Source organism: Candoia aspera, chromosome 3, assembly GCF_035149785.1.
Source record: "Candoia aspera isolate rCanAsp1 chromosome 3, rCanAsp1.hap2, whole genome shotgun sequence".
Lineage (NCBI taxonomy): Eukaryota > Metazoa > Chordata > Lepidosauria > Squamata > Boidae > Candoia > Candoia aspera.
In genome coordinates this window covers 209,142,763-209,168,319 of record NC_086155.1, presented here as the reverse complement: position 1 = coordinate 209,168,319, position 25,557 = coordinate 209,142,763, and the positions used below count along the sequence as shown (strand labels likewise).

The 25,557-nt window shown below is 51.2% G+C and overlaps 2 protein-coding genes across 5 annotated transcripts in view; one reads left to right on the top strand and one right to left on the bottom strand.

Annotated features, from left to right (window-relative positions):
- Window positions 1–22,697, bottom strand: part of BOP1 (BOP1 ribosomal biogenesis factor) — a 62,853-nt gene extending 40,156 nt beyond the window's left edge. The window contains exons 1-3 of the mRNA XM_063299784.1: window positions 22,616–22,697; window positions 21,843–22,028; window positions 9,722–9,826 (exon numbers count right to left, since the gene is read on the bottom strand). Of these exons, the coding sequence (XP_063155854.1) occupies window positions 9,722–9,826; window positions 21,843–22,010 (273 nt within the window). The 5' untranslated portion in view covers window positions 22,011–22,028; window positions 22,616–22,697. The remainder of the gene's footprint in view (window positions 1–9,721; window positions 9,827–21,842; window positions 22,029–22,615) is intronic.
- A 1,117-nt stretch (window positions 22,698–23,814) lies between these two features.
- The window catches only part of HSF1 (heat shock transcription factor 1), a 50,638-nt gene continuing 48,895 nt past the window's right edge, over window positions 23,815–25,557 (top strand). For 2 of the 4 annotated variants that reach the window (XM_063299787.1, XM_063299788.1), the window contains exon 1: window positions 23,815–23,970. In XM_063299787.1, the coding sequence (XP_063155857.1) occupies window positions 23,851–23,970 (120 nt within the window). In that variant the 5' untranslated portion in view covers window positions 23,815–23,850. The remainder of the gene's footprint in view (window positions 23,971–25,557) is intronic. The other 2 variants (XM_063299785.1, XM_063299786.1) reach the window with 1 other exon arrangement.

Sequence of the window (25,557 nt, the reverse complement as noted above, 5' to 3'; positions counted from 1 at the left end):
AGCCTATAAATACTGCTCTCTCACACACACAATGTTAAATTATTCCCCTGCACTGTATAACAGGACCTTTCTTGCGGGCTAGAGATTCCAAGCAAAAGTTGCCAATTGTCCTCCGGTTTCCATTTCAACAGGCAGCTCCTTTGGATATCCCCACCTCGGCCCAGGCACGGACAAGCAGCACTAGCTATCTCTGTTAACTGCTGAAAGGGAAAGGGGAAGAAAAGGGGAGGTTGCAAGAGGGATTCCTATCCTGGGGCTGCTGGGCTGACGAAACTCTCTGGGCACGGCAGGGCCCTCCCACAGGAAGCCCCATCAGAAGCCTCTGGCCCTGCCTTGGGAATGAAGGAACCACCCCAAAACACAGAAAATGGATGTCCGGGGGACTGTTCGACAGGCCCCTATAGCGCAGGGCAGGGCAATTTAAATACGTTCCTGTCCTCGGTTAATTCAGCAACAACATAACGCATGTTCTGAGACGGAGGTCGCTGAGTGATAATCTTTGCTGTGCTCTGGATTCATTTTCCGTAACTGCTAAACCTTGGGCTTCCCGCAACCTCCCTCGCCATCGCTGGTCCTTCCCACTGTCCCACGGGGATGGGAACATACCCACCGCACTAGCCTATCCTTATCCCAGGCAGGAAGAGCCATCAACGTGCTGCAGTATTTATTCCTGGAACGCTCTCAGGGTGCCTTTGCAGTTCCAAAATGGCACCAGATTAAAATCCCAGCACAATCAAAAACACAGCTAAGAGAAAGTCAACTCTGGACATCCAGAGCCACCAAACCACATGTACACAACCTTCTTAGGCCCAGGCTTAAAGGCCACTCTAGCTTTCCTTGCGGGGGAGCTGCCCGCTCCGAACCCGCCTCCTGCCTAGCAGCCAGAGAAGAGCAGGGCCTCTGAAGACGCCTGATGGAGACGCTTTGGCCAGACTCTCTCGGGGGAAGCAAAAGAATTTACTTTTGCAGATGCCCAGAGGAGAGGAACCGGAACCCGCTCTGCCTGAATAAACGGGAGAGAAAGATGGCGTGTGGCAGCGGCTGAAGTCCTGGACTGAGATCAGGGAAACATGGAGACTCTGGGCCAGTCTCCCTTTCTCAGCCAATCTACCTCACAGGGTTGTGGTTGGAAAAAATGGGAGAAGGGAGCAGTCTGAAAACCGCCTGGAACTCCTGGAAGAAAGGCAGGGTATAAATCTAACAAGTAATATATAAAATGTTTCAGAGCAATTTCTTTGTCATTAGCAAGAAAAGCAGTCAGACATCTAACTGAAATGGGGGGCTCTGGGGGTCTGTTCTTTGGGGCCTTTCTTCATAACTAACAGGGGGAAAAGCTACCATTGAGGAAACAGCCTATTCATTCTTCCGCTTTCTGTTTTTTAACCAGGCAGCAATCCATGAAAGGACCACCTTTGATAAGGACCTGACTCAAAGATTGTTGGGAAATACTCAGTTCTGAGAGATGCCTGCCGACATTCTCAAAAAACTCTAACCAGCAGGTGAGGCAGGATTCACCTTTGTGGAACCCTGCTGCCGCTCTTTTGTAGGCCTAGCTATTTTTTTCTTTGGCCTAAAACAGGTATTAAGCTGACTGGCTGTCTGGGGTCCCTTTTTCAAAACGGGTGAGGCAGGTGTTTGGCCATGCCTGTTTTGCACTGATGTGTTTCCCGTTCGCAAAGACCAGGGAAACCCACAGCCAACGGGGCGGCCTGCAATCTTCCACGTACGTACGTACGTACGTACATACCTACCTACCTACATACCTACCTACCTACCTACAGTCCAGGACCGCTCCTCCCTCAGAAGGGGTCATCTACTCACTGCTGGGCACAATTCAAGCAGGAGGTGGTGCAGCTCCTCCTGCACAAACAGCATGTGCCTGAAGATCTTCTGGGCAGGCCCTTCTCCAAATTCCCTTGTTGGGAGAATGGCAGGCTATGCTCCAAGAAGGGCCTTCTCAGTGGTGGCAACCTGTGTTGGAAGCCCCTCCCAGGCATGCATTTTTTCCCAAATCCAAAACAAAACCGGTCCGGGCATTTATTTAGTAATTTAGTTATTATTCAAATTTAATTACCGCCCATCTCCTCGAAAAGAGGGACTCTGGGCAGTTTACAATAAAATCAAACTATAATCATAAACGTTAAAATCTCATAAAACCAGACAGATTACAATTATTATAAAATACAATAAATACATATAAAATCCAAGAGGGTATAAAATTCCAAGCTGGTGGGAGGGCCTCTAGGGTGCGAGCCACCCCCAAGAACGGTTACCCACTTTCCCGCCCCGGGCGAGACGGCAGAACCAAGTCTTCAGGGCCTTCTGGAAGGTCGGGAGTGAAGGGGCCTGCCTCACCTCCGGGGGCAAGATGTTCCGAAGGGCGGGGGCCACTGCAGAGAAGGCGCGTTTCCTGGACCCCGCCAGATGAAATTCCCTTACGGATGGGGTCCGTAACATGCCCTCTGCCTGACCAGGTGGGACGGGTCAGTGTTATGGGGATGAGACGGTCCCTCAGGTAACCTGGCCCCATGCCATGTAGGGCTTTAAAGGTGATAAACGACACCTTGAATTGGACCCGGAAGCAAACTGGCACCCAGTGCAGCTTGCGCAGCAGAGGTATTACATGTGCCGATCTTGGGGCACCAAAAATGGCCCGCGCGGCCGCATTCTGTACCAGCCGTAGCTTCTGGATACTCTTCAAGGGTAGCCCCACATAGAGTGCATTGCAACAGTCTATATGGGAGATGACCAGGGCATGAGTGACTGTTCGAAGGGCTTCTCGATCCAGGAAAGGGTGTAACTGGCACACAACCCAAAGCTGAGCAAAGGCCCTCCTGGCCACGGCTGCCACCTGCTCTTCAAGCAGGAGCTGTGAGTCCAGGAGGACCCCCAGATTCCGCACTGGGTCTGAATGGGGCAGTGCAACCCCATCCACTACCAAAGATGGTAAATTCCCAGAAACAGAGGAGCCGTCAACCCACAGCCACTCCGTCTTCCCAGAATTCAGCTGAAGCCTGTTGCTCCCCATCCAGACCCCCACAGCCCCCAGGCACTCGGAGAGGGTGGTCACAGCATGACTTACTTCACCCAGGGTGGAGATGTACAATTGAGTATCATCAGCATACTGATACCTCATCCCATGGTGTCGGATGATCTCGCCCAGCGGTTTCATGTAGATGTTAAAAAGGAGAGGGAAGAGTACTGATCCCTGTGGTACCCCACAAAGAAGGGGCTGCGAGGCCGATCTCTCCTCCCCTATCAACACCGATTGGGATCGGCCCTGGAGGAAGGAGGTGAACCAGCGCAAAACTACGCCGCCCACCCCCAACTCCCTGAGCCATCCCAAAAGGATACCATGGTCGGTGGTATCGAAAGCTGCTGAGAGGTCAAGGAGAGCAAGGATGGATGCACTGCCTCCATCCCGCTCCCCCCAGAGATCATCCAGAAGTGCGACCAATGCCGTTTCCGTCCCATATCTGAGCCTGAAACCATTTTTAGATGCAGTTCAAATGGATTCTAGAAGTTGTATCAGCTATGGACCTGTAGGAGGCACTACACCACTGGTTTCCCCTTAATGGGACTCTTCGGGCGTAATTCTCCTGCAAACTAGGTGTTCTCCGTTCAACCCTTTAACTATCTGTGCCTGAAGAGTCCCAGTGAAGACAAAACCGGTGGTCTGGTGCCTCCTGCGGGTCAGCAGCAAATCTAATACCTGAAGCTCTATAAGCGCGAGGTCCTAACCAATAAAAATCACACCGTTCTCTACCATGGGGGCATACAGATAAAAAGGAAAGGATACCTGCAGAGCTTCTATAGGATTCTAGAGTATCTGTTCAGTTTGCTGGTTAAACAGTAGTTCCCGTGCCTGTAAACATCTTAGTTATAATTTAATTTTAATTTTAAAAATTAAGTGCACTGCACTATACTCTCTTAGAGAAAAAATAACCAAGCAGAAAAGGTCTGGCAGAAAGAGCGCAGGAGCCGCACCGGCGGGGAGGGGATGCATTCCCGGAGACTCTGGCCTGCCAGCCAGCAGCCTTGCAGCCTTCCAAGAGGGACTCTCTCCCTCTCCCCCCAGCCCCGCCCATGCGCTCAGCTACTGAAAGGAGGGCTCCCTCCCGTCAGCTGCATCCGAGGGGAGGGGAGGGGGCCTGGAACAGCCGCCTGCCGCCGGGGCAGCCATTCCTTATCCGCTGACATATGGAATAGTCATTGTGGGAGGAAGCAGAAGCAAATGAGAGCCCCCAACTGCTTCCTCCCCGCGTGGCCTTGACAGCCTCTCCGGCTCCTGGCCATTCATCTCCCGGCGGCTGAAGGGGAGAGGGCAGAGAAGGCCAGGCCCAAGGCACAAGGGGTTGGGGCCAGCCCTCCTCCACGCTCCACCCAAAGATGGGGATGCATCTGCCCAGGCGGCACCTCTGCTCTCCCCAGCCAGGACACGCGCACAAGGAGAAGGGCTGAGACGCTGCAAAGAACCCGGCCCAGCCATGCCAGGAAGCCCATTTATTTTGCTCCCTCTCTTCCCAGAGCGCGCAGCAGGGACGGAATTGGGCAGATGCCAGGCAGAGTGCCGGGGGCTGCCAACAGAGAAGGAGCTCGGGGGCAGGAAGTTTAGTCTGCGCTGCAAGGGCCATCCAGTGCTTCCAAAGGCCCCCAGGCAGGGAGAGGAGGGGGCACGCAAAGTGCTGCTGAAGCAGCAGGTGGAAGGAACTGAGCCACAGTCCCAGGAAGGAAGGCGGGTGACGCTGCTCACCAGCGTTCCAGAGTCAGGCTTGGAAAGCCTCACGCTGCTGCTGTGACACAGGCCCCTTCCCCTGTCTCTGCTTGCCTTCCGCTTTTAAGGCGTTGCCAGAAGCCGGGTGGGCAAAGAACATGGGAGACCTCTGGCACAGAAAGCAATACAGGTGGCCTCTTCGAGGAAAGGAGGGCCTGGTAACCACACTGGAGCCCCCTCCTGTCAACACCAGAATGTCCACAGAACTCTCTCTTTGTATTTTCAAACCCTGAGACCTGAACATGCTTTTGCATCATGTCCCATCTTGGATCTATGCGCATGCAGGCCCAAAGCCCGGAGCATGGACAGTTTCCTGGCACTAGAGCATGCTGCTCTGCCTCACCAAAGCTGGGACAGGTACCGCTGCCCTCCCGTCTCCACAGCAGCACTCGGCAAAAGAGGCCCTCGCCAGTCCCCCTCGCTGCTCCCTGGGTGGGTAACGCTCATCAGCCCAGCTGCACAGGCAATCATCGAGCCAGACGGAACTGCCCTGGGAGGGAGACCAAGCGGCAAAGCTAGAAGGGCTTCTCATTTTAAACCCATGACTTCATCGCAAAGCACTGCCATTACATGTGGAAACCGGTAGAGGAACCAGCCCAGGCACAGCCAATGGTGACAGGGGAAGCGGAATCACCCAGGAGGCAGAGGGTGGAAGGAAGCCAAGCCAAGCCAGCCTTGACACAGAAGGGTAAGGTGGGAAAGGGCAAGTGTGGGACTTCTTGGCATGCCTCAGCTCCAAGCCTGCCCTCAAAAACAAACTTTGGCCAGCCTGCAGCCACAGAATAGAGGGCGCCGAGCAACTCTCAGGCTGAGTCATGTCACACGTTCAGCAAACCCAGCATCCTGTCTCCAGCAGCAGCCAGTCCCAATTTTTCCACAGGAAGCAGAGGAGCACCAGAAAGGCTCAACTCCTTTTTTTCCCGGTTGCTACCATCCATCAGCCACAGCCTGAACCATGATTTAAAGCTCTTTACCCCTCAGTCACCTCTTTTTCTCCTCTCCTCTAAGATTACCCCCCCCCAACTTTTTGTTTGGTTCCAAGGCCTCACTTCAGCAAACTTCTCCACATTCTCTCTCAAAACATTGCAAAATGCTCTGGGCTCACCAGGCCGGCTCCTCCACTACACCCCAACTCTTTTCTCCCTGCCCCATTCCTAGCCGCCCCCTCAATCGCCCCATAGTTTTAAGCGTTCGATCTTGCCCCTTCCGGCGATGACAGCACACCACTGGAGGGTCCCCTGCACCTTGCCAACCAATCAGGAACACGACTTGCAGCCCCTCTGAACTACAGGAAGATCCCTGTTCACCCCTTTGGGATGCAGGCATTGCAAGGACTGTATATTTACAAGTGATTTTATAGCTAAGCAAAATGGTAACCTTGGGCGTCAGGGACAAATGCAGTCAGAAGAAACATACTAAGAATGCGTCCTGGACACAAGAAGCAGAAGCATCAGGGCTCTGCCAGGAGACAGATAAATGCAATTCCAGAAAAGTAGGCAGGCCGGCAAGCAGGAATACTGCTCAGATGTCAACCAGTTTTGAATCCATCTCCTTCCTCCACTGGGGCCCTGAAAGAGCAGCAGCTGTGAAGGAGAGACCTTGGATTCCAACATGGAAGTTCTGTACACTTGGGTTATGCTCAAGACATTTACACAAGTACACATTTGGTAGGCCCATATATTTCATTACACTCTCAACCTCTATTCCAGACTAATCACCTCCACAGCTTTCAGGCCAGGCCAGGCCAGTATGGTTCAGTGCGGTTTCTGCTGGGCCAAAGGGGCAAGACTGATGGACTGATTGTGTGCCATCAGGTCAGTGTCAGCTCTTAGCGACCTTCTCCATGACGATCTGTCCCTCGCCCACTTCCAAGAATGCTTCCGTTGCCACTGCAACTGAGTCCATCCCCCTTGCTGCTGGTTGTCTCCTTTGTCCTTCTCTTTGCAAGACGAAGCTCACCCTGAAGCCCCCAAAGCACTTGAACCCCCACAGTGTCACCTCAAGGCCCGGCCTTCCTCCCAAACAGCCGCTCAGACTGATTTTCAGAATTCTGATTCCAAACAGATGCAAAGCCGGTTCTTCTCACAGTGGTGAGCAGGCCTTCCCGTATGCCCGCCCCCTTTCCTCCCAGCAAGCTTTACGTTATGCACAAGTAATTGGCCCCTGCAAACAATTGGCCCCTGCCTTCCTCTTTTCCATTGGGCAGCCAACTGAGATTGTAACTTGAGGGCCTCATAAGCAGGCCCTCCCTGTTTTTCCTTAGGGGATATTTGATGGATCAAATCTACCTTTGGAGTAAAACCTTCGTAGGAACTTGCTCCCCCAAATCCTTTTTATCTTTTGCAGGACAACCAGAGAGCTTCCATCATGCCTCCAGAAGTTCTCATTAGTTAGAATCAGATGCTCTGCTTAGGGACTTTCTGATATCCAGAATCAAGTGCCAGAATAGGAACAGTCTTGAAGAATTCTCAGATACAGTCACAAATCTGATAATGGCGACAGGCAGAGCTAATCCCGTGATGGTTGTAGATAATCCAGGACTGAACAGAATAAACAGTTTAGCAGCGGAGCAGACAATGAGGGATATTTTTCTGTTGTTGGTTGTGGATATTGCTAAATTACCACTCCAGCTAGCAGTTCTGATCTACTGCCCAGATCGCCAAAGGTGTAGGCTGATGGCATGTTAAGCTAAATCTGAAGGACCACAGGCTTCCCAACTCTGGCTCAGGAGGCAAAAAACAAAAAACACAGAAACAACCCCCCCCCCGAATTCTAGACTCTAGCCTAGTCTATCTTCTGCTTGTAAAACAAATATTATTCTATCATCGTACCTAAAGCAGATTATTTCACAAGAAATTACTTCGCAATTTCCTTTCTAACTGTAGAGCAGTAATAAACTGCAGGTCCAAAAATTTTATAAATGTTTTGCATCATTCCTAATGGGACAGACTTAGAATGGCATTCCTTACATTTCCCTTGCATTCACTGCCCACCAGCCTCTTCCAGATCAGAGCTGATCCCATTCCTCATAAAACAAACAGAATGCTGCTCTTAGCAATTTGTGAGCATGTGGCTCAGTAAATTGCCTGAATAAAATAAACAGACCCCAACAACAGCACACAGGAATGTCACCTTGTCTCTAATCTCAAGGACTTCCTTGTCCTGTCACGAGTAACCTCCCAGGCAGCTTAAAGCACCTCTCCTCACCGCCCGTTTGTCCAGCACATAGTTCCATTCCTCATTTTACACGTAACGACTTGGCAAATCTGCAATGGGAGCACAGCAAGGGTTCACTTTAAACTCGGCATCCACTATAGGTTCCACTGCCTACCTAATTCGCCTTCCATGGCGGTTCTGAATTCTATTTGTCTTCTTTTCTGATTTTTGCCACCCTGGGGTTGGAATTTACTCCAGGTGCTCAGCACGCCAAGCCATGTGGTATCCTCTCACTACTGTTTCCTCAGAGTAAGAGCCTTGAGAGATCAGCCCACACGGAAAACAGCTGCCATATTTCTCCCACACCTAACTCTGAAAGACTGCACAAGAACCATCCCCAAATGCACTCCCCAGCTGATAAATCTGTCTGTCCCCACTGACGTTAGCACTAGGCAGGCAGTCTGAAGGCAGCCACTGCTCTCTGGCCCATTCCCAGACCTTATGAAAGATCAAATGCCTATAGCCAAATGAAAAACCTAAGGGCTACTGGTGGCCGGAGAAAAGCACATAAAACATGAGAAACCAACTGAAGGCAGAACAAAAACATTATTCTAGGAAAGACCAAGGATCCAACACAGCCTGCAACAGGCAGCTAAAGATTTTCATTAAAAAAAAAAAAAAAGAGCCACAAGCTGGGGGCAGCGGCTCCATCCCGGTGCCTCCTCCCTGGCTGGGACCAGCGAGCTCCCTTCGGCAGTCAGATGAGGCTCCGCCGCCCTGTTGCACTTGCCCCAGGGGTGCGCCCTCACCCAGCACCTGGATCCTGGGCCAGCAGTGGGAAGAAGAAAACAGCAAAGGTTGGCTGGGGGCGCTGGCGGCAGACATAAGTGGTGGAGTTCAGGGCGGCCAGAAGGGCAGAGATGTGGGGAGAAAGGCAGGTGGGGAGTTGAAGCAGAGGCAGTTTGCACAGGGGAGGAGAAGCATGAAGACCTGGCCTAACAACTGCAATCTGGACTGCTGGGACTGTCGCTGAGCAGCGCAATCACATGTTTTGCTTAATGACTGCTTTGCTTACTGATGGAAATTCCAGGCCCAATTACAGTTGTAACACGAGGACTACCTGTAAACAGTGAAACAGCCTGCTTCCTGAAGTTGTGAGTTTTCAAGAAAAGATTAGACAGCCATGTGTCCAGGATGGTATGAAGACTCCTGCTCCGGGCAGGAGGTTGGGCTAGATGGCCTCCAAGCTTATGATTCTGACCAAAAGGGGAGTCAGAGCGTTGAGCCTTGATGCACCTTGCAAATGAGGGGCTGCAGGATTGGAATTGGCCATGGATAAAGGAGAACCACTGTGATATGGTGCCCATCACTCCCAACCATCGCAGCTAGTCCAGAAAGATACCATAACGGGTGGTATTGAAAGCCACTGAGAGATCAGGGACAACAAAGAGAGATGCACCAACTGCCATCCTGACTCCATAAAGGTCATCAACAACATGATGCTGCCTCTATACTGTATCTTGGCCTGAAATGGGTCCAGATAATCCACTTCCTCCAAGGCCCTCTGCTGCTGCTGTCCAACCCTCTTCCCTAAAGGGCAAGGGTTAGAGACTGGAGAGTAGTTGTCCAGCATCGTTGGGTCCAATGATGGGCAACGCTGTAAGATATTGTTCTCCCACTGCAGCAGATGCCTTAGCTGGCAGAGAGGAGGCGGCCTGGACTCACTTAGGACCACACAGCCAGGCAAGCCATCACTGCTTGACAACAGCAAGGAACTAAAGACAATCCTACCTCCTCATCAGAGCTGTCTTCTGCATACTCGTTCTGCAAGGGAGGTTCTTGTTGATCTGTTGCTGTACTTGGGATTTTAGGACCCAACTGTGCTGCTTCTCCAGCCTGCAAAACAGGACAACAGGAACAGTTACCATGCAAAGGCAGTAAGGGCTGCACATACATCACTTGTCATGGAGACCATCACAAGCTCTGTGGAATAGCTAGAAGCAATTCAAGGGAGGAATCGCTCAGGGATACACCTCAAATTGCAGCTTCGGCACCCTTCACGGCACACGTCTTGGCGTTCCCTAGAGAATGAGTCTATGTAGCGCACACAAGGAGCTGCAACACACTCACCTCAGGTAGACCTATGAAATCAGACAAGCACACTGTGTTCCATACTGCAGATTAGCCCCTTCCTGCTGCTGGCCAGGACAACCCAGAGATAATCTCTCTTGGTAGAATTCGTCATCGTGAAAGACAGGGGAGAAAGTAGGACCAAGTGAGCTCCCCTTTTCCCCATAATATTAGAAACTGAGCCACCCAAAGGAACTGGTGCTTCTCATAGTAGACGTTGTAGGAGGAGAGCCATGCTAGTCTCTGGGGGCAAAAAATCAGAAGGAAATGCAATAATGAATGGACACCCATTTGACACCAAGACTCAAAACAAAGTAATATCAGAGCATTTCACCCTCCCAGGACATTCTATGTGTCAGCGGGAAAAACCTCCCAGAAGAATTCCAATCCACAAGGTTCGATGATGCAGAGAAAAGAGTTTATTTGTAACGCGTTTGCAAAGGCGGGTCCCTCCGTGCAAGAAGGAACCCTGAATGAAGTTAACACAAAACTTTTATACCCTATCTGTCCTCCCCCTCTCCGGGGGCTCAGCTCACAATCTTACTTCACAAGTATCCTTGATTGCTGGATTCTACATGTCAGCAGGATGTTCCTGCAACTCTTATCACCTACTTGTTTCAGGGTCTCATCCTACTCAAGCATATCTTTGCTGGCACCAGCCAGCGGTTTATACACAATTAATTACAAATTTCTAACCTAAATAACTTTATCTAACACCCATATCCTCCGCCCCACGAGTTCAGGGTCCGGTGGCATATTTCCCTTTTTCATGAGTTTGAGGCACATAGAGGGTTTTTCTTTACCTTGCCCCCCCCCCCCCACTCACATATGGCAGACTTCAAAGTGACTGTGTGGAAAAACACCACAACTGAGCAAGGGACTGCTGAATTTATATACATCAAAAAGTTTCAGGTACTTCAGTAAAGACAAAGGGCACACATTACAATGGCTAATTAATAAGGTACTGGTAATCTGTCTCACATGTAATCTGCATAATCACCTGACTTCCCCTCCCTTCCCCCCACCCCAATTTAAATCTTCCATCAGTATAGCCACTCTGTATCTGATAAAGTGAGCTACAGCTTACAAAAGCTTCTACCTTTTAGTAAAATGTGTTTGTCTGAAAAAGTGCTACCAGATTCCTTCTGATTTTTTTGCAAGGAAACTGATTGACAGTAGGCACTGACAACAATTCTTTATTCTGAAATTCATTTCTACAAGGTCAGATGATAGACACTTGATCATTTGGAAGCGGGGATAAAATACTGCTGCTGTACTGAAGCCAAAAAACATGAAACGCAAGATCAAATGGCAAATGGCAATGAGCTGCTACAGATGCTTTCATTTGAGATAGCCTGGTCCATCAACAGCTATTAGTTATGACTTTGCAAAGAAACCTCATATATTCTGCTACAAGAAAAACAGGAAAGCTGCTACCTTCAGACCCTCCCTGGGGACCTTCCAGAGTTATCTGGCCAGCTCCTACGGAGTCCTGGCCTGTAGGAACCCCTTTAGGCTCAAGAGAGGCTTCTTCCAGAACCATCCAGGGCTTAGCATGTGAAATCCTCCACACTGGGCTTTTGGGACAGGGCAGGACAGGATCCAGGCATGGCCAATCTGCCAAACTCCAGCCCACAGCCTGGCGGTCCAGACAGCACCTACCCTTTGGTTTAGTGTGCGGCACAGGAAGAACTGCATATCCTTCCCTGGAAAAGAGATTTGCCCTCCTCCCCCGCTCAGAGGGGACCCAGCCTGGAGAGGGTCTTGCCAGAGGATTTGGTGGACTAATCAGAAAAGCAGCCATACAAAACGCTCCTCCTGGGAGTAGCAAAAGCCGTACACTGTGTGATCACCTTCTGCTAGAAGCAGCCTATAACATAGCCCCGTGTGCCCCCTCCCTGACTTCTACCCTTCTGGCCAAGGGGAGAAAGTGGGGCAGGGGGCCTAGAATAGAGTACAGGGCCAACCAGAAGATGGGATTACAGCAAAAACAAAGGCTTTAGGAAAGTCTTTGAAAAAAGCTGATCAGAGGTAATTTTTTTCCCAGGCTTTTGGCATCAAAGAGGTTTTGTCTGTCTCCGTTTCCCTTCCTCCATTCCAAGCCCATCCGTGGGCCTGGAGCAGAAGTCCATGCTGCAGAAAGGGGTCCCTGAGCAGCAAGCCATTTAGCCAGCAAAGCCTCTGCAACAGAGACCCAAGATCTCCTCTTCTCCTCTGGCCACTCCAGGGCATTCCGGCTACCCAAGGCAGCTCTAGATCTCTCTAGCTCTTCTAGTATGTGAACTGCTTCTCAATACACAAGGACATATTGCTCCGAAGGCAGGCACAAGCCAGCCCTACATTTGGGGGGTGGGGGGGAGCTTTCTTGATGCTTGGCCTAAGTCATCTAGAAGGGAGTCAGGACACGTAGTGCCAGGCTTCTCTCTGCTCCACATCCAAACACCTGTCACTCTACTGAAGTCTCTATAAAGGGTGCTTTGAGGCTCGGCTATTTACGTTTCAGCGCCTGCTGATGTTAGTCTTCTGACCCAGAAGGCCTGCCTTCACACTCCAGGGCACGCGATTAGCCTTGGTCAAGAAGAGGTAAGTTGTCCTTTGCAGTTCTTATCAAGATTCATGTAGCATGTCCCTTGCTGATGTTTTGGATACCATCAAAACATCATGTATTCTTCTGGCTCCTGAATTTCACTATGTCTGTGTTGATTTTCTGGTTAATTGCTGCTTTCTGGTCACTGGCAGGGTCATCGTGTGGCACCGAGCAATGACAGCTTAGGAAATTCAAGCAGGAAGATGGGCAAGGAAACCACCAGAGGGCAGCACAGAACGCCCCAAAGAGTGGGGGCCTGCCAGGGAAAGCGTCGGAAGCCATAATTGCAGCAGCTGGGAGGCCTGGGGTGAGCAGGTCAGGTCACCCTGCCCGCATGTGCTGATTCAGCAGGGCTCCAGGCAACAGGAGGAAAGAGTGGAACAATGGCTGGGGCTGAAAACTAAGTCCACCTGCAGCAAATGGCTTCAGGGAAAGCACAGCCTCCTGGCAGCTCAGCTGCTGAAGGGAAGGGAGGCAACTCTTGAACGTCCGTCTGCTTTTTAATCATCCTGTAGAGGGCAGAGCCCGTGTGGGGTCCCCCATGTGGGTGAGATGGGCGGTGATAAAAATATGATAAATAAAATAAAAAATAAAAGAGGCTTTACTTGGCCTCGGTTAGGTTTACACAGCCCACCAAAGCCCTCACAAAAGAAGAGCTGGTCCTTCATCAGAGCAGCAACAGTCTACAGAAGCAGGGGCTTTGGAAGCTCCCCCAGCACCGATGTTCCTTGGGGCACACTGTGATGCTGGGAAAGGAGCAAACCAGACCTGGTCCCAGGCAGCCTTCAGGGCAGGCTGCAGCCTCCAGCTCTGCCTTCAGGACCGCCCGGATGCAACAGTGGTAGCCACTCTCGGACGTGCTCTTCCAGTATCTGCTGTCCAAAGAGTTCGGTGAATATGAAAAATTCTCCACCATCACCTTTGACAGACTTCTTCTCCGTTAATTTGTCTTTTGCTTAGGGCAGAGAAAGTCAAATGCCTCAAATGCCACAAGAAAAACATACTTAGCATTTACATGCAGCTGAGGTGGAGGCACACCTTCTGGCTGCAACTTCTGATCCTCCCGACCCTGCTGTCATTTCACACCGTGCTGAACTCAGGAGGCAAGAGCCACAGACGCCGAAAGAAAAAATGAACGGTGGCGCTAAGGCTGCTGAGGTCTACAACGGCCCTGTACAGGCACCCCTTGTTTTCTGCGAGGGCTACGTTCCCCAAAAGCCTTGCCTAAAACAACTTCGTATAAAGCAAGAAACCAAACCAGAGCAAAAGAAGGGGGCTGCCAGGCTGTACGGTGTCGAATTTGGCAACCCACGTGCATTGACAACGGTGCTCACAAGTTTTTAGAGCCTTCTTTTCAAGCACTATGTCACTCCAACACACTTTCTTCTTCACCTCGTATTCGATGTACAGAGGAAGCATTGGCTCTACCTTTTCTCCAGCTGTGTTTCTAATGCGTGTGGTGGTTGTGGCAAGCAGGAGGCCGAGTGCCTCACGGCACTAAGAATTTTATTAGCCTTCTTCACGACGTTGCACGCGGGTGATTCGCCCTGGTTAAAAGCTCATCTTAGGCGTGGATCCTTCACTGACTTCAGCGCGACACGGTATGCCAAAGCTTCTTTCCAGCATTAGAGATGCTCCCTTCCTTTCCCTTCTGGGCAAGGGGGGCTGGACAAGATACCGTTGGCCATTTTGAACTCACAGTAACAGGAGCAGTCATTGCACGTGTGCAGGACAACTAGGACACCTGCACAACATAATGGTAAATGCATGAATCAGGGCAGGAAGGGGTTTTGGTGGGAAGAGGTCTTGGCACACACGGACTGTGCTGGCACAAATTGCATAATAGCAATTTTCTTTTGTGTAAAGCAGATTCTTAGATGAAAATGACCAACTGCATAACAAGGATTTGCATAAAACGAGGGAGACCTGTACTCCTCTAGCAGCTGTGCTTGGGCATCAGCAACAGAGAGCACGGTCAGAAGAGCTGTGGATGGTGTGGTGGTTGTCCACCTGCCAGCCACACGGGAGCAACAGGTGTCACTGGGTGTCTGTGGGGGCTCTGGAATGGTCTGGTTCAGGAGCACAGGTGGTCCCAGTCAAATCACTTGCCTGATTCACAGCACTGAGAGCTCTCAGATCAACATACGGAGAAAAGCAGCCCTCAGGCAAGCACTGTACATCAAGCCTCAGATTAAAAAAGAAAAACCCCAAGAAGAAGCCCTTCTGGAGAGCTCATCTACAACCCATTTCTCTAAGGCAAACATTCCTGCTCTTGACTAAAAACATGAGAAAAGGCATTAAGTTTCCACAAGGCTCAACGCAGTTATTTGACTTTTAACCCCCCCAAATGCAAAAAAACAGACAAAAGCCAAACATTTTCAGCTCCACCCATGGAGATGTTGCATAGGGAGACATCTACTTTCCATACAGCTTCTGCACCAACTGAGTTTGCCAGATGAGACCCATATCCCTTTGCCCTTGAAGGCCAGAAGAAGAGAGATTTCTTCAAAAGGGCTGCCTTCAACTAAAGCAAATGACCTGTGGCTGCACCAGGGGGTATCCAGGTGTCCCTGTCAAGATACTTAAAATCTCTTCCCTCACATGGACCATGGTTACTTCTGCCATCTGGCAGTCAGAGAATATGCTCAACTCCCAAGGAAGCAAAGGAGCCCAGTACATCTGCCTATGATTTTGCCTCCCCCCCCCCGACTAGATGGCAACCTCCTCCTACTGCAAACCAATGGAGTGCAGAAGCCACATGGGAGGAATGTAAGAGCGCACAGTGGCCAGCCTCTCTGCAGGACTCTGCTGGAAAGGATGACAATGGCCGAAGGCCGTTCCGTCAAGAACCCCAGAACAAAACTTCTCCATAGTGTCTGAGGGTAGGTCAAGAACCAATGCATGGAAGTTTAAAGAGGAAGATTCAAACCTGAAATATAGAATTATTTGATTGCGAGAGCCTTTAAGCAGTGGAACATCTTGCCTCCTGGAGTCATGGGGGCTCCATCACTGGAGGTGTTCAAGTAAAAACTGGACAGCCACTTGTCTGAAATGGTTTGAGACTTCCTGCCCTGGGCAGGCAATTGAACTAGATTTCCAAAGTTCCTTCCAACTCTATGATTGGAAGCTCTCCTCATTTTAACATTCTCTGGAACTTTCAGATACTGGCTGGGGAAAAAACTGGCAAAGGAAAGCTGAAAAAACCATAGAGCCAAGCAGAAACACCCTCCTCAATGGCTCTTCCTTCCAGGTGAAGCTTTTCTATTCTTGCTTTCCAATGGGAGTTCTGCCTCCTCCATGTGAGAAAAGAAAACTGATCCCTGGGATTCCTTTCCTCCACTTTCCCGAATTCACACCATGACTTGGTTCTATGTAGGATGCTCATTCCCTGTTCCTAGATACTCTTCAGTTAAAAATAGTTAACCTTGTATTTGCATTCACTACGTTTCAAGGCTTAGAAGAAAAAGCAAAAATGGAAAAAGGACCTAACATTTTTATCCTACGATTGCATTGGTTGGAGCTGGAGAAAGCCAAGGAAGTACTGTAGCACACTGAGTAACGAGAGTAAGACTGAAAGTCCCCCAAACCCAGGACCCAGTTTATTGCATTTCCCCTTGTGCTGCTAGGCCATCTAAGCCAATACTAATATACCAAGTACGGCTAACAAGCAAGACAAGCTGGATGTGCTGAAGTTCCCAGCTCCCCCTTTTCACTTTATCACCAGAGAGAGAGACAGGGAGAGAACTGGCTGCACGGATGAGGCGCGTGCTCAGCGCACCTTGCCTTCTTGGACTTCTTCAGCTGCCTCCCTGCCCAGGTGCTGTGTGACGCCCCTCCCTCTGGGTCTTCTGCCCAGCCCTTCCCGCTCTGGGGCTCTCCCAAAGGCTCCGAGAGTCCACCTGCGGCCAGCCGCCTCCCTCCTTCCCGGTCTTCCTTGGGTCCTGGTGCAGTTCTATCCGGGGCTTCGCTTCTCTTCTGTCACGGGAAGCCTCCCGTCAACTTCTTCACTCTCATCTTCCTCTTGAGGCCAGAAAGTTGCGACTGCACAAAGGAACTCTCTCCAACTCTTGCCACAATGTTTCTTTCCAGCCAAAACCTCTTAACACTCTCCAACGGCACGTTCTGCAAGACTTCTTAGGTGTGGCAACGTTCCTCCCTGTTCCCCCACCTCATTCTCCTTCACAGGTCAGACCAGCAACCTCCCCACAGGGTTTTAGTCCCCATGACCTCGATGCTGGGCTTGACCAATGGGAACGCTGCCTCTCTCTCCCCAGAACAAGCCCGGTCAGCTCATCAGCCCTCATGACTCCCAAGGCCGAATCTCAGCTTCTTCTCCACGTTTCTCTCTCCTTCTGCTGGCTTACGCCAGCAGCACAGCAGCCAAGCCAGGCCACTAAAATTCACATGTCGCAGTTTCAGAGGAACAGGAGATACCAGAGAGGAAGAGGCAGGGAAGTGGTGTGTATCTGGAATGAACTCACCTGCCTGACGTCCACCAGACTGGTGGTCAGAGTGTTGGGAGCATCCGCACTAAGCAGAAGCCCAAGCTGGCCGAGAGGCATCTCGCCAGGAGCTTGCCAAAGCCCCAGACCCGTCTGAAGAGGCAGAAGAGGGTCTATGAAAGCAGAGCACTGAAGCCTCTGAGATGGGACATCTGCAGCAAGACAGATTCTGCCTGAACACAAGAGGTCAGATACATCCTTGCAGTGATGATGTTGTTGTCTTTCAAAAAGTAAGGAGGGCACTAAGCAATCTGCTTACTTGGATTTGGTCCCCACTAACAGGGACGAGTCAACTGAAGATATTAAAGTGGTAGGGACTTTGGGGTGAGCGACCACACAGTGTGAAAGACCTGATTTTAACAAAAAGCTTAATGAAAAACAGTCAAACACAAACTGGCGAGGCTGATTTTAACAAGCCAAGAAATATACCAGGGAAGATGCCACAGGAACAAAACCTTAAAGGCCAAGGTGTTGTGGCCAGCAGAGCCTTCCTGCAAAGGAAGTTATGGGCAGCGCCGCCTCAGACCAATCCCAACAAGGAAGATAAGCAGGAGATACCTTTAGGAGGCAATGGGGTTGAAGAGGCAGCCCGTGAAGGAGCTGAAGCTAAAGGAGGCTTATTGGAAACAAGGAGGAGCTGATGGCCATCTTGGAACGGTAAGAACAAGGTCAGGAAGGCAGAGGGAGAAATCAGCTGAACAGCAAGAGGGGCAAAGCCCAGCAAAGGGTTCCCTGAATACTCCAGCAGAAAGAGAAAGGCAAAAGAAGGCAGTGGGCTCACTGCGTACTCTGAGTGGAGTGATCTTAACCAACGACCAAGAAAAAGCAGAGCAGCTCAGCCCCCCTTCTGCCTCCGTCTTCGCATCCGGAGGAAGCTGTGACTTGAGTAGCACAGACTGGGAATGAACTTAGCAGGGAGGGTGCAGGCCAGTAAGGATGCAGAAAGGATCTTCTCACTAATCCAGATGCCTCCAGTCCCTGATGAAATGAGTCCTAGAAGGCTGAAGGCCGAAGAGCTATTGGGATCTCTGTCTAATTAGGATATCTTTGAAGATTCCTGCAGAACCAGGAAGGTGCCAGAGGACTCAAGAGGGGCAACTGCAACCCCCCCTTCAAGAACTGGAAAAAGAGGATCCCTCTAATTATTGGCCAGTGAGCCAAAAACGTGAGAACATTTTAGAGCAGATATTAAAGGAGGCCATTTGCAAGCACCTTGAAGACAACATGACTGCCAAGAGCCAATACAGCTTAGATTCTCTGACAGGATAACTATTATAAGAGTTCTTGTGTGGATATAATCTACCTTGATTTCCACAAGGCTTCTGACAAGGTTCCAGATGACATTCTCATTGGCAAGCTGCTAAAACGTGGCTTGGATGGTACTACAGCAATGTGGGCCCACAGCTGGCCGGCAAACCACACTCAAAGAATCAGCATTAATTGCTCTACTTGAGTTGTTGTTGTTGTTTATTCGTTTAGTCGCTTCCGACTCTTCGTGACTTCATGGACCAGCCCACGCCAGAGCTTCCTGTCGGTCGTCAACACCCCCAGCTCCCCCAGGGACGGGTCCGTCACCTCTAGAATATCATCCATCCACCTTGCCCTTGGTCGGCCCCTCTTCCTTTTGCCTTCCACTCTCCCCAGCATCAGCATCTTCTCCAGGGTGTCCTGTCTTCTCATTATGTGGCCAAAGTATTTCAGTTTTGCCTTTAATATCATGCCCTCAAGTGAGCAGTCTGGCTTTATTTCCTGGAGGATGGACTGGTTTGATCTTCTTGCAGTCCAAGGCATTCTCAGAATTTTTCTCCAACACCACAGTTTAAAAGCACCTATCTTCCTTTGCTCAGCCTTCCTTATGGTCCAGCTCTCGCAGCCATATGTTACTACGGGGAACACCATTGCTTTAACTATGCAGACCTTTGTTGTCAGTGTGATGTCTCTGCTCTTAACTATTTTATCGAGATTTGTCATTGCTCTTCTCCCAAGGATTAAGCGTCTTCTGATTTCCTGACTGCAGTCAGCATCTGCAGTAATCTTTGCACCTAGGAATACAAAGTCTTTCACTGCTTCTACATTTTCTCCCTCTATTTGCCAGTTATCAATCAAGCTGGTTGCCATAATCTTGGTTTTTTTGAGGTCTGGCTGCAAGCCAGCTTTTGCACTTTCTTCTTTCACCTTCATCATAAGGCTCCTCAGTTCCTCTTCGCTTTCAGCCATCAAAGTGGTATCATCTGCAGATCTGAGATTGTTAATGTTTCTTCCAGCGATTTTAACCCCTGCCTTGGATTCCTCAAGCCCAGCATGTGGCATGATGTGTTCTGCGTACAAGTTGAATAGGTAGGGTGAGAGGATACAGCCCTGCCGTACTCCTTTCCCAATCTTAAACCAGTCCGTTGTTCCATGGTCTGTTCTTACTGTTGCTACTTGGTCGTTATACAGATTCTTCAGGAGGCAGACAAGATGACTTGGTATCCCCATACCACTAAGAACTTGCCATAATTTGTTATGGTCCACACAGTCAAAGGCTTTAGAATAGTCAATAAAACAGAAATAGATGTTTTTCTGAAACTCCCTGGCTTTTTCCATTATCCAGCGGATATTGGCAATTTGTTTCCTAGTTCCTCTGCCTTTTCTAAACCCAGCTTGTACATCTGGCAATTCTCGCTCCATGAACTGCTGAAGTCTACCTTGCAGGATCTTGAGCATTACCTTACTGGCATGTGAAATGAGTGCCACTGTTCGATAGTTTGAACAGTCTTTAGTGTTCCCCTTTTTTGGTATGGGGATATAAGTTGATTTTTTCCAATCTGATGGCCATTCTTGTGTTTTCCAAATTTGCTGGCATATAGCATGCATTACCTTGACAGCATCATCTTGCAAGATTTTGAACAGTTCAGCTGGGATGCCGTCGTCTCCTGCTGCCTTGTTATTAGCAATGCTTCTTAAGGCCCACTCAACCTCACTCTTCAGGATGTCTGGCTCTAGCTCACTGACCACACCGTCAAAGCGATCCCCGATATTGTTATCCTTCCTATACAGGTCTTCCGTATATTCTTGCCACCTTTTCTTGATCTCTTCTCCTTCTGTTAGGTCCTTGCCATCTTTGTTTTTGATCATACCCATTTTTGCCTGGAATTTACCTCCAATGTTTCTAATTTTCTGGAAGAGGTCTCTTGTCCTTCCTATTCTATTGTCTTCTTCCACTTCCGCGCATTGCTTGTTTAAAAATAATTCCTTATCTCTTCTGGCTAACCTCTGGAATTTTGCATTTAATTGGGCATATCTCCCCCTATCGCTGTTGCCTTTTGCTTTCCTTCTTTCTTGGGCTACTTCTAGTGTCTCAGCAGACAGCCATTTTGCCTTCTTGGTTTTCTCTTTCTTTGGGATGTATTTTGTTGCCGCCTCCTGAACAATGTTGCGAACTTCTGTCCAGAGTTCTTCCGGGACCCTATCTACTAAGTCCAGTCCCTTAAATCTATTCTTCACCTCCACTGCATATTCCTTAGGAATATTAGTGAGCTCATATCTAGCTGATCTGTGGGTCTTCCCTAATCTCTTTAGTCTGATCCTAAATTGTGCAAGAAGTAGTTTGTGATCTGAACTACAGTCAGCTCCAGGCCTACTTTGAGTTACAGAACAGTAACCAGTGGGATCCCACAAGGATTTGTTTTGGGACCAGTATTATTCAGTACTTCTATTCATGATCGGATAAGGGGATTGATGGGCTGCTTAATAAATCTGTGGATCATACAGAACTGGGAAATCTGGCCAAAATCCAGGAACATAGAACATGATTGCACTCTAATCTGGAAAGGCTGGAAAACCGGGCTGAGAGGAAAAATATTTTTGATGCGGGTATGTTCCTTATATGCCGCCTATTCCCGGAGGCTCTAGACACTTAACAATTTAAACCAAGTATCTCAAGAAATCCACATACATATAAAAACCAGCACCTACAAATACCTTGCAACAGATATTTGAAAAAGACTTCGGTGTGGACATTAAAAACAAGCTGAAGGTCAGCCGGCAGTATGAAACAGCTGTTAGAAGGGCTCAATTAGAACCGGCAATGTACTAAACAAGCATGAAGTCCTTATGCCCCTCCACTCAGCACCGCTGAGACCTTGAATAGGGCACATGATTCTGGACAGCCGATTCAAGGACAAAAACGGACAAGTTACAGTAGGCACAGAGGAAGATACAGAAATGATACAGGGACTTGAGGACATGCCCTATGAGAACACATTAAAGCATTACAATGTGTTTTTGACTAAGACAGCCATTTTCTACTGCATCCTTGCAGGTAAGCTTGAATGTAAGGATTATGGGCTGCCAAACGTAGAAGGAACACACTGGGCAAAGCTATTTTGGGGTCTCTTACGAATGTGCATGAAATAGTAGAGGCATTTTTTTCCACCCCCCACATAAGCCATTGCATTCTTGAGATTCTGCCTAAAGGCTTTGCATCAACTGTGGCTGGACAATAACAACATGCAGGATGTTTTGTGGGTTGTACAGGTTTCAGTGGAAGCGAAATCGGAAGGGGGCCCAGCGTGCTTCTGATGGGCAGGCAGGCAGGCAGGCAGGGCCGCTGCTCTCCCTTTCCCCTCCCCTTCTCCGCGGCCTGTGTGAGGGCCAACCTGCTGGCTGATCTTCTGGTTCGCCCTACTGCCCTCTGACATTATGGACTTACTTGCATATCTTTGGAGTGCAACCTCCCTTCTGACTTCCCCTCAACTGCATGATCCTGATCTTCCTCCTCTTCTGCAAGGCTGTCGCTTCCGGAATCTTCCAGCCCGGAATAGGCGCTCTCCTCGCTGTCTGTCAGCGGGTCGCCTTCTTCGTCTTGCTCCTCAAACATCCTGGCCCTGAGAACTGGCTGCAGGAGGGAGAGCGCAGGATACAAAGGGCCGCGTTAAAAGGTGGTAGCGCGAAGGGTGCGCGGACCTCTCGCCCGCGCCGGCACCCGCAGAGCTCGCCCACAGGAACGGCAGGGCGGGACCGGGTGTCCCGGCAGCCCCAGCCGGGTATCGGCCACCGACCTCGCCTCGGAGCTCGACACTGCGACCGGCTCTCTATGTCGGAGCACAGGGCGGGCCAGGAGCTCCCGGGGAAGGTCGGTCCTGGAGGTGACGGTCTTTGGTCTCCTCTAGGCTTTCGGGCCAGAAATGGTAAAAAACGTGTTTCACCCGCGGACAAAGCCAATTTTTAACCACGTCGAAACTAGACGACACTAACACCGTGTGGGAGCACGCACCGGGCCTGCTAAGGGCCCCCCGCGCTCCACCCAGACACCAACGCGCCTTTCGGGCAGGGGAAGGAGGCGCCCCGGAGCCCGCCGAGCCCCGCCAGCCGGCCCCGACGAGGCCGCGCCCGGCCCGGCGTCCCGCGACGGCGGAGAGCTTTGCCCTCCCTGCCCGGGCGGGTGCGGGCCAGGCCGGCTCGGCACACGCCGCTCACGCTCACCCGGCCGCCGCCGCCGCCGCCGGTCCGCTCTCTCAGCCGCCCGGCCTCCTCCGTCGGCGCCGCGTGCGATCTCCTCGACAGACACCCGCCACGACGCATGCGCGGAAAGCCCTCTGCCCCGGGCCCGCCGGGTTGGCGCATGCGCAGCGCGTCCACGGAGCCCTTAGCTCCGCCCTGAGCCGCTTCTCGTTGGCGAGCCGGCCGCCGCGGCGCACGCGCCCTGGAACCGGGAAGCCCGTTGTTCGCCCGAGCCCCGCCCCCTGCCGCCCGCCCGTCAGCCCAGGCAACCGGCGGGTCTCTTTAAAGCCGGGAAGAGCCGCGTTTCATTTTGGTGCGGTGCCTGGAGTGTGGGGGAGGTTGCCAAGTTGGAGAAACACGGTCCTAGACGATACAGTAGTTTGTGCAATACTGAACAGTGAATAAAACCAATGATTGGGATGGGCAAGAAGTAACTCTACCACTTACTGTTGTGATGATCGCTAACCCTTTCACGAGGATTGTGTTTGCAACACAGTACCGCAAAGGCCTGTATCCGGCTTGCACGGGCAAAGGGGAAAGGAGGCCTGGAGCGAGGTTGGCCCGCATAAATCGGATCAGGTTGCCAAAAATTCTGGCGCCCCGCCCCAGGTTTCCTGCAACTTGAGCGTGGACACCCCATGCAGGACGCCGCCGCAGCCGAAAGCAAAAGGAGCGCCTCCGACTCAGGACCCATGGGGCGCGCTGCAACTACAAGTGCCAGCATCCCCAGCTGCAGCAGTCGAAGGCGGGAGCCACCGGGGAAGACCCTTCCTGAAGCGCGGAAAGCGCCCGAGGTCTCCCTGGCGGCGCTCCGGCGCTGAGAGAAGGAAACAGCAGCGAGCCCCGAGGCTTGTTCAAAGCGGCTCGCAGGGCCGCGCATGCGCGGCACCCGCGCCCGTGGGCTATGGGGCGCATGCGCACGATTATAGCAGGCCCGCGAGGCGCAAGTGTCTAGACGGCGCGCCGCGAGCGTGCGTGCGTGCGTCGTTGCGCCTGCGCGTCGCAAGATGGCGGCGGCCATACCCGCTCCTTCTGAGGGGCCGAGTGCGCAGCGCGGCGTCGGGCTTTGCCGAGGCCGAAGCAGCCGCGGCCGCTAGTCGCTTCCGCCCCGCCCGCTCCGGCGGCATCAGCGGGGCACGTCGCGGGGCGCCCCAGCTTGTCCGCCCCAGGGGAGCGGCCCCGGGCTCTGCCGCCCGCCCGCCTGCTCGCTCGCTCGCATGGAGCCCCCCGGCGCCGTGGCAGGAGGCGGAGCGGGCAGCAACGTGCCCGCCTTCCTCACCAAACTGTGGACCCTGGTGGAGGACCCGGACACGGACGCGCTCATCTGCTGGAGCCCGGTGAGGGAGGCGTCGGAAGGCAGGCCGCGCCGGGCAGAAGCGGCGCTCGGGGGTCTGAGCCGCGGGGGCTGCCGCCGCCTGGCCGGGCTCAGTGGGTCCCCGCTGCGGCCCGGCCGCGGCATTCAGGTTCGGGGCGGCGGCAGCTTTCCGTGAGAAGGAGCGGTTGGGAAAGGGCCGGCGCGCTGGTCAGTTTCGGCAGCCGGGGAAGTGGGACGGAGGAAAATTGCTGCGTGGTAACGCAGAGCAGGAGGATACTCGGGGCGCTCAGGTGAGGCTCCCTCGGAGGGCGGCTGGTGCTTCTCACCCTCGGCGGCTTTACGGTGGGTGGACGTCAACTTACAGCGTGCCGGCTGGGGGATTCTGGGAGTTGAAGTCCACCCATCTTAAAGCCGCCGAGGGTGAGACGCTGCTTTAGAGAACCCAGATGTAGCTGTTCAGCAAAGGCAGAGAGGACGTCTCTGTTTCTCCTCTGTCTGTTAGGTGAAACAGCCAATTGTGCTTTATTGGCCCCCTTTTACCTAATACACCCCCTCTTCTGTTTTGTTAATATGGGTACCGTGTATTTTCCTTTACTCCAGCTCCTACCAAAGAGCCTTTTTTAGGCCAATTGTTTTCAAGCATAGGGAAAGGGCCATTTGGCAATATTTTTCTTTCCTTCATACTTTTTATCCTAGGGAGACTCCAGCATCAGCAGTCTGCCTCCTTTCTATTCTGTCTCCTCCATATTTGTAGGTTTTATAGGAGGGCAAATTACAATATTGACCTTATAGGAGTTTTATAAAGTTTTTCTTCTCAAAGTGGTATATGCCGCTCATGCATGCCATCATCTGAAAAGTTACTTTACCATTCGGCCCTCGTGTATAGTTTAAGATTGTGTTCTGGGAGATTTGTTGCATTTGCTTTATTACAGCTTTTGAGTGATGACTTGTGAGATCAAGCTAGTGCTGTCCAGTGTGCAAAAGTGAATTTGGGCTATTCAGTCCCATTTCTGAATTTCCCCCATAAATTCCAGTTCCCCCGACTGGTAGGGTTGAGGAGGAAAGCCTTTTCTGCCATTGCCCCCACCCTGTGGAACGTTTTGCCCCCTGAGGCGAGGCTGTCCCCCCCTCTTCTGGCCTTCAGGAAGAGTGGTAAGACCTGGCTCTGCCAACTAACTTGGGGATCCAAGAGTGATAGGCAGACCTGGGGGTGGCTGGTGGCTTAACGACACTCTCTCCACCTTTTTTGTTTCCCTCTTTTGTCTTTCTCTATTTTTGTATTTTTTGTATTTTTATGACTTTTTATTTGTAAGCCACCCAGAGTCACTTTTATAGTGAGATGTGCAGTGTATAAATTTAATAATAAATAAAAATAAATACAACTAGAGTGTTAACAGATTTCCTGATGTGTTTAAATAGCCATATGGGAATGGTGTGTATACTTACTTGTTAGATTTGTGTTCTAGCTTTCATTCAGAAGATCAAGGCAGTGTGCATAATGTTCCCTCCTCCCAGTTTAACCTCACAGCAACAGCAACCCTGTGGGTGTTGGCAGAGAGAAGAACCGTCCCAAAGTTGCTGGTGTGTTTCATGACTGAGGGTGGGTCTT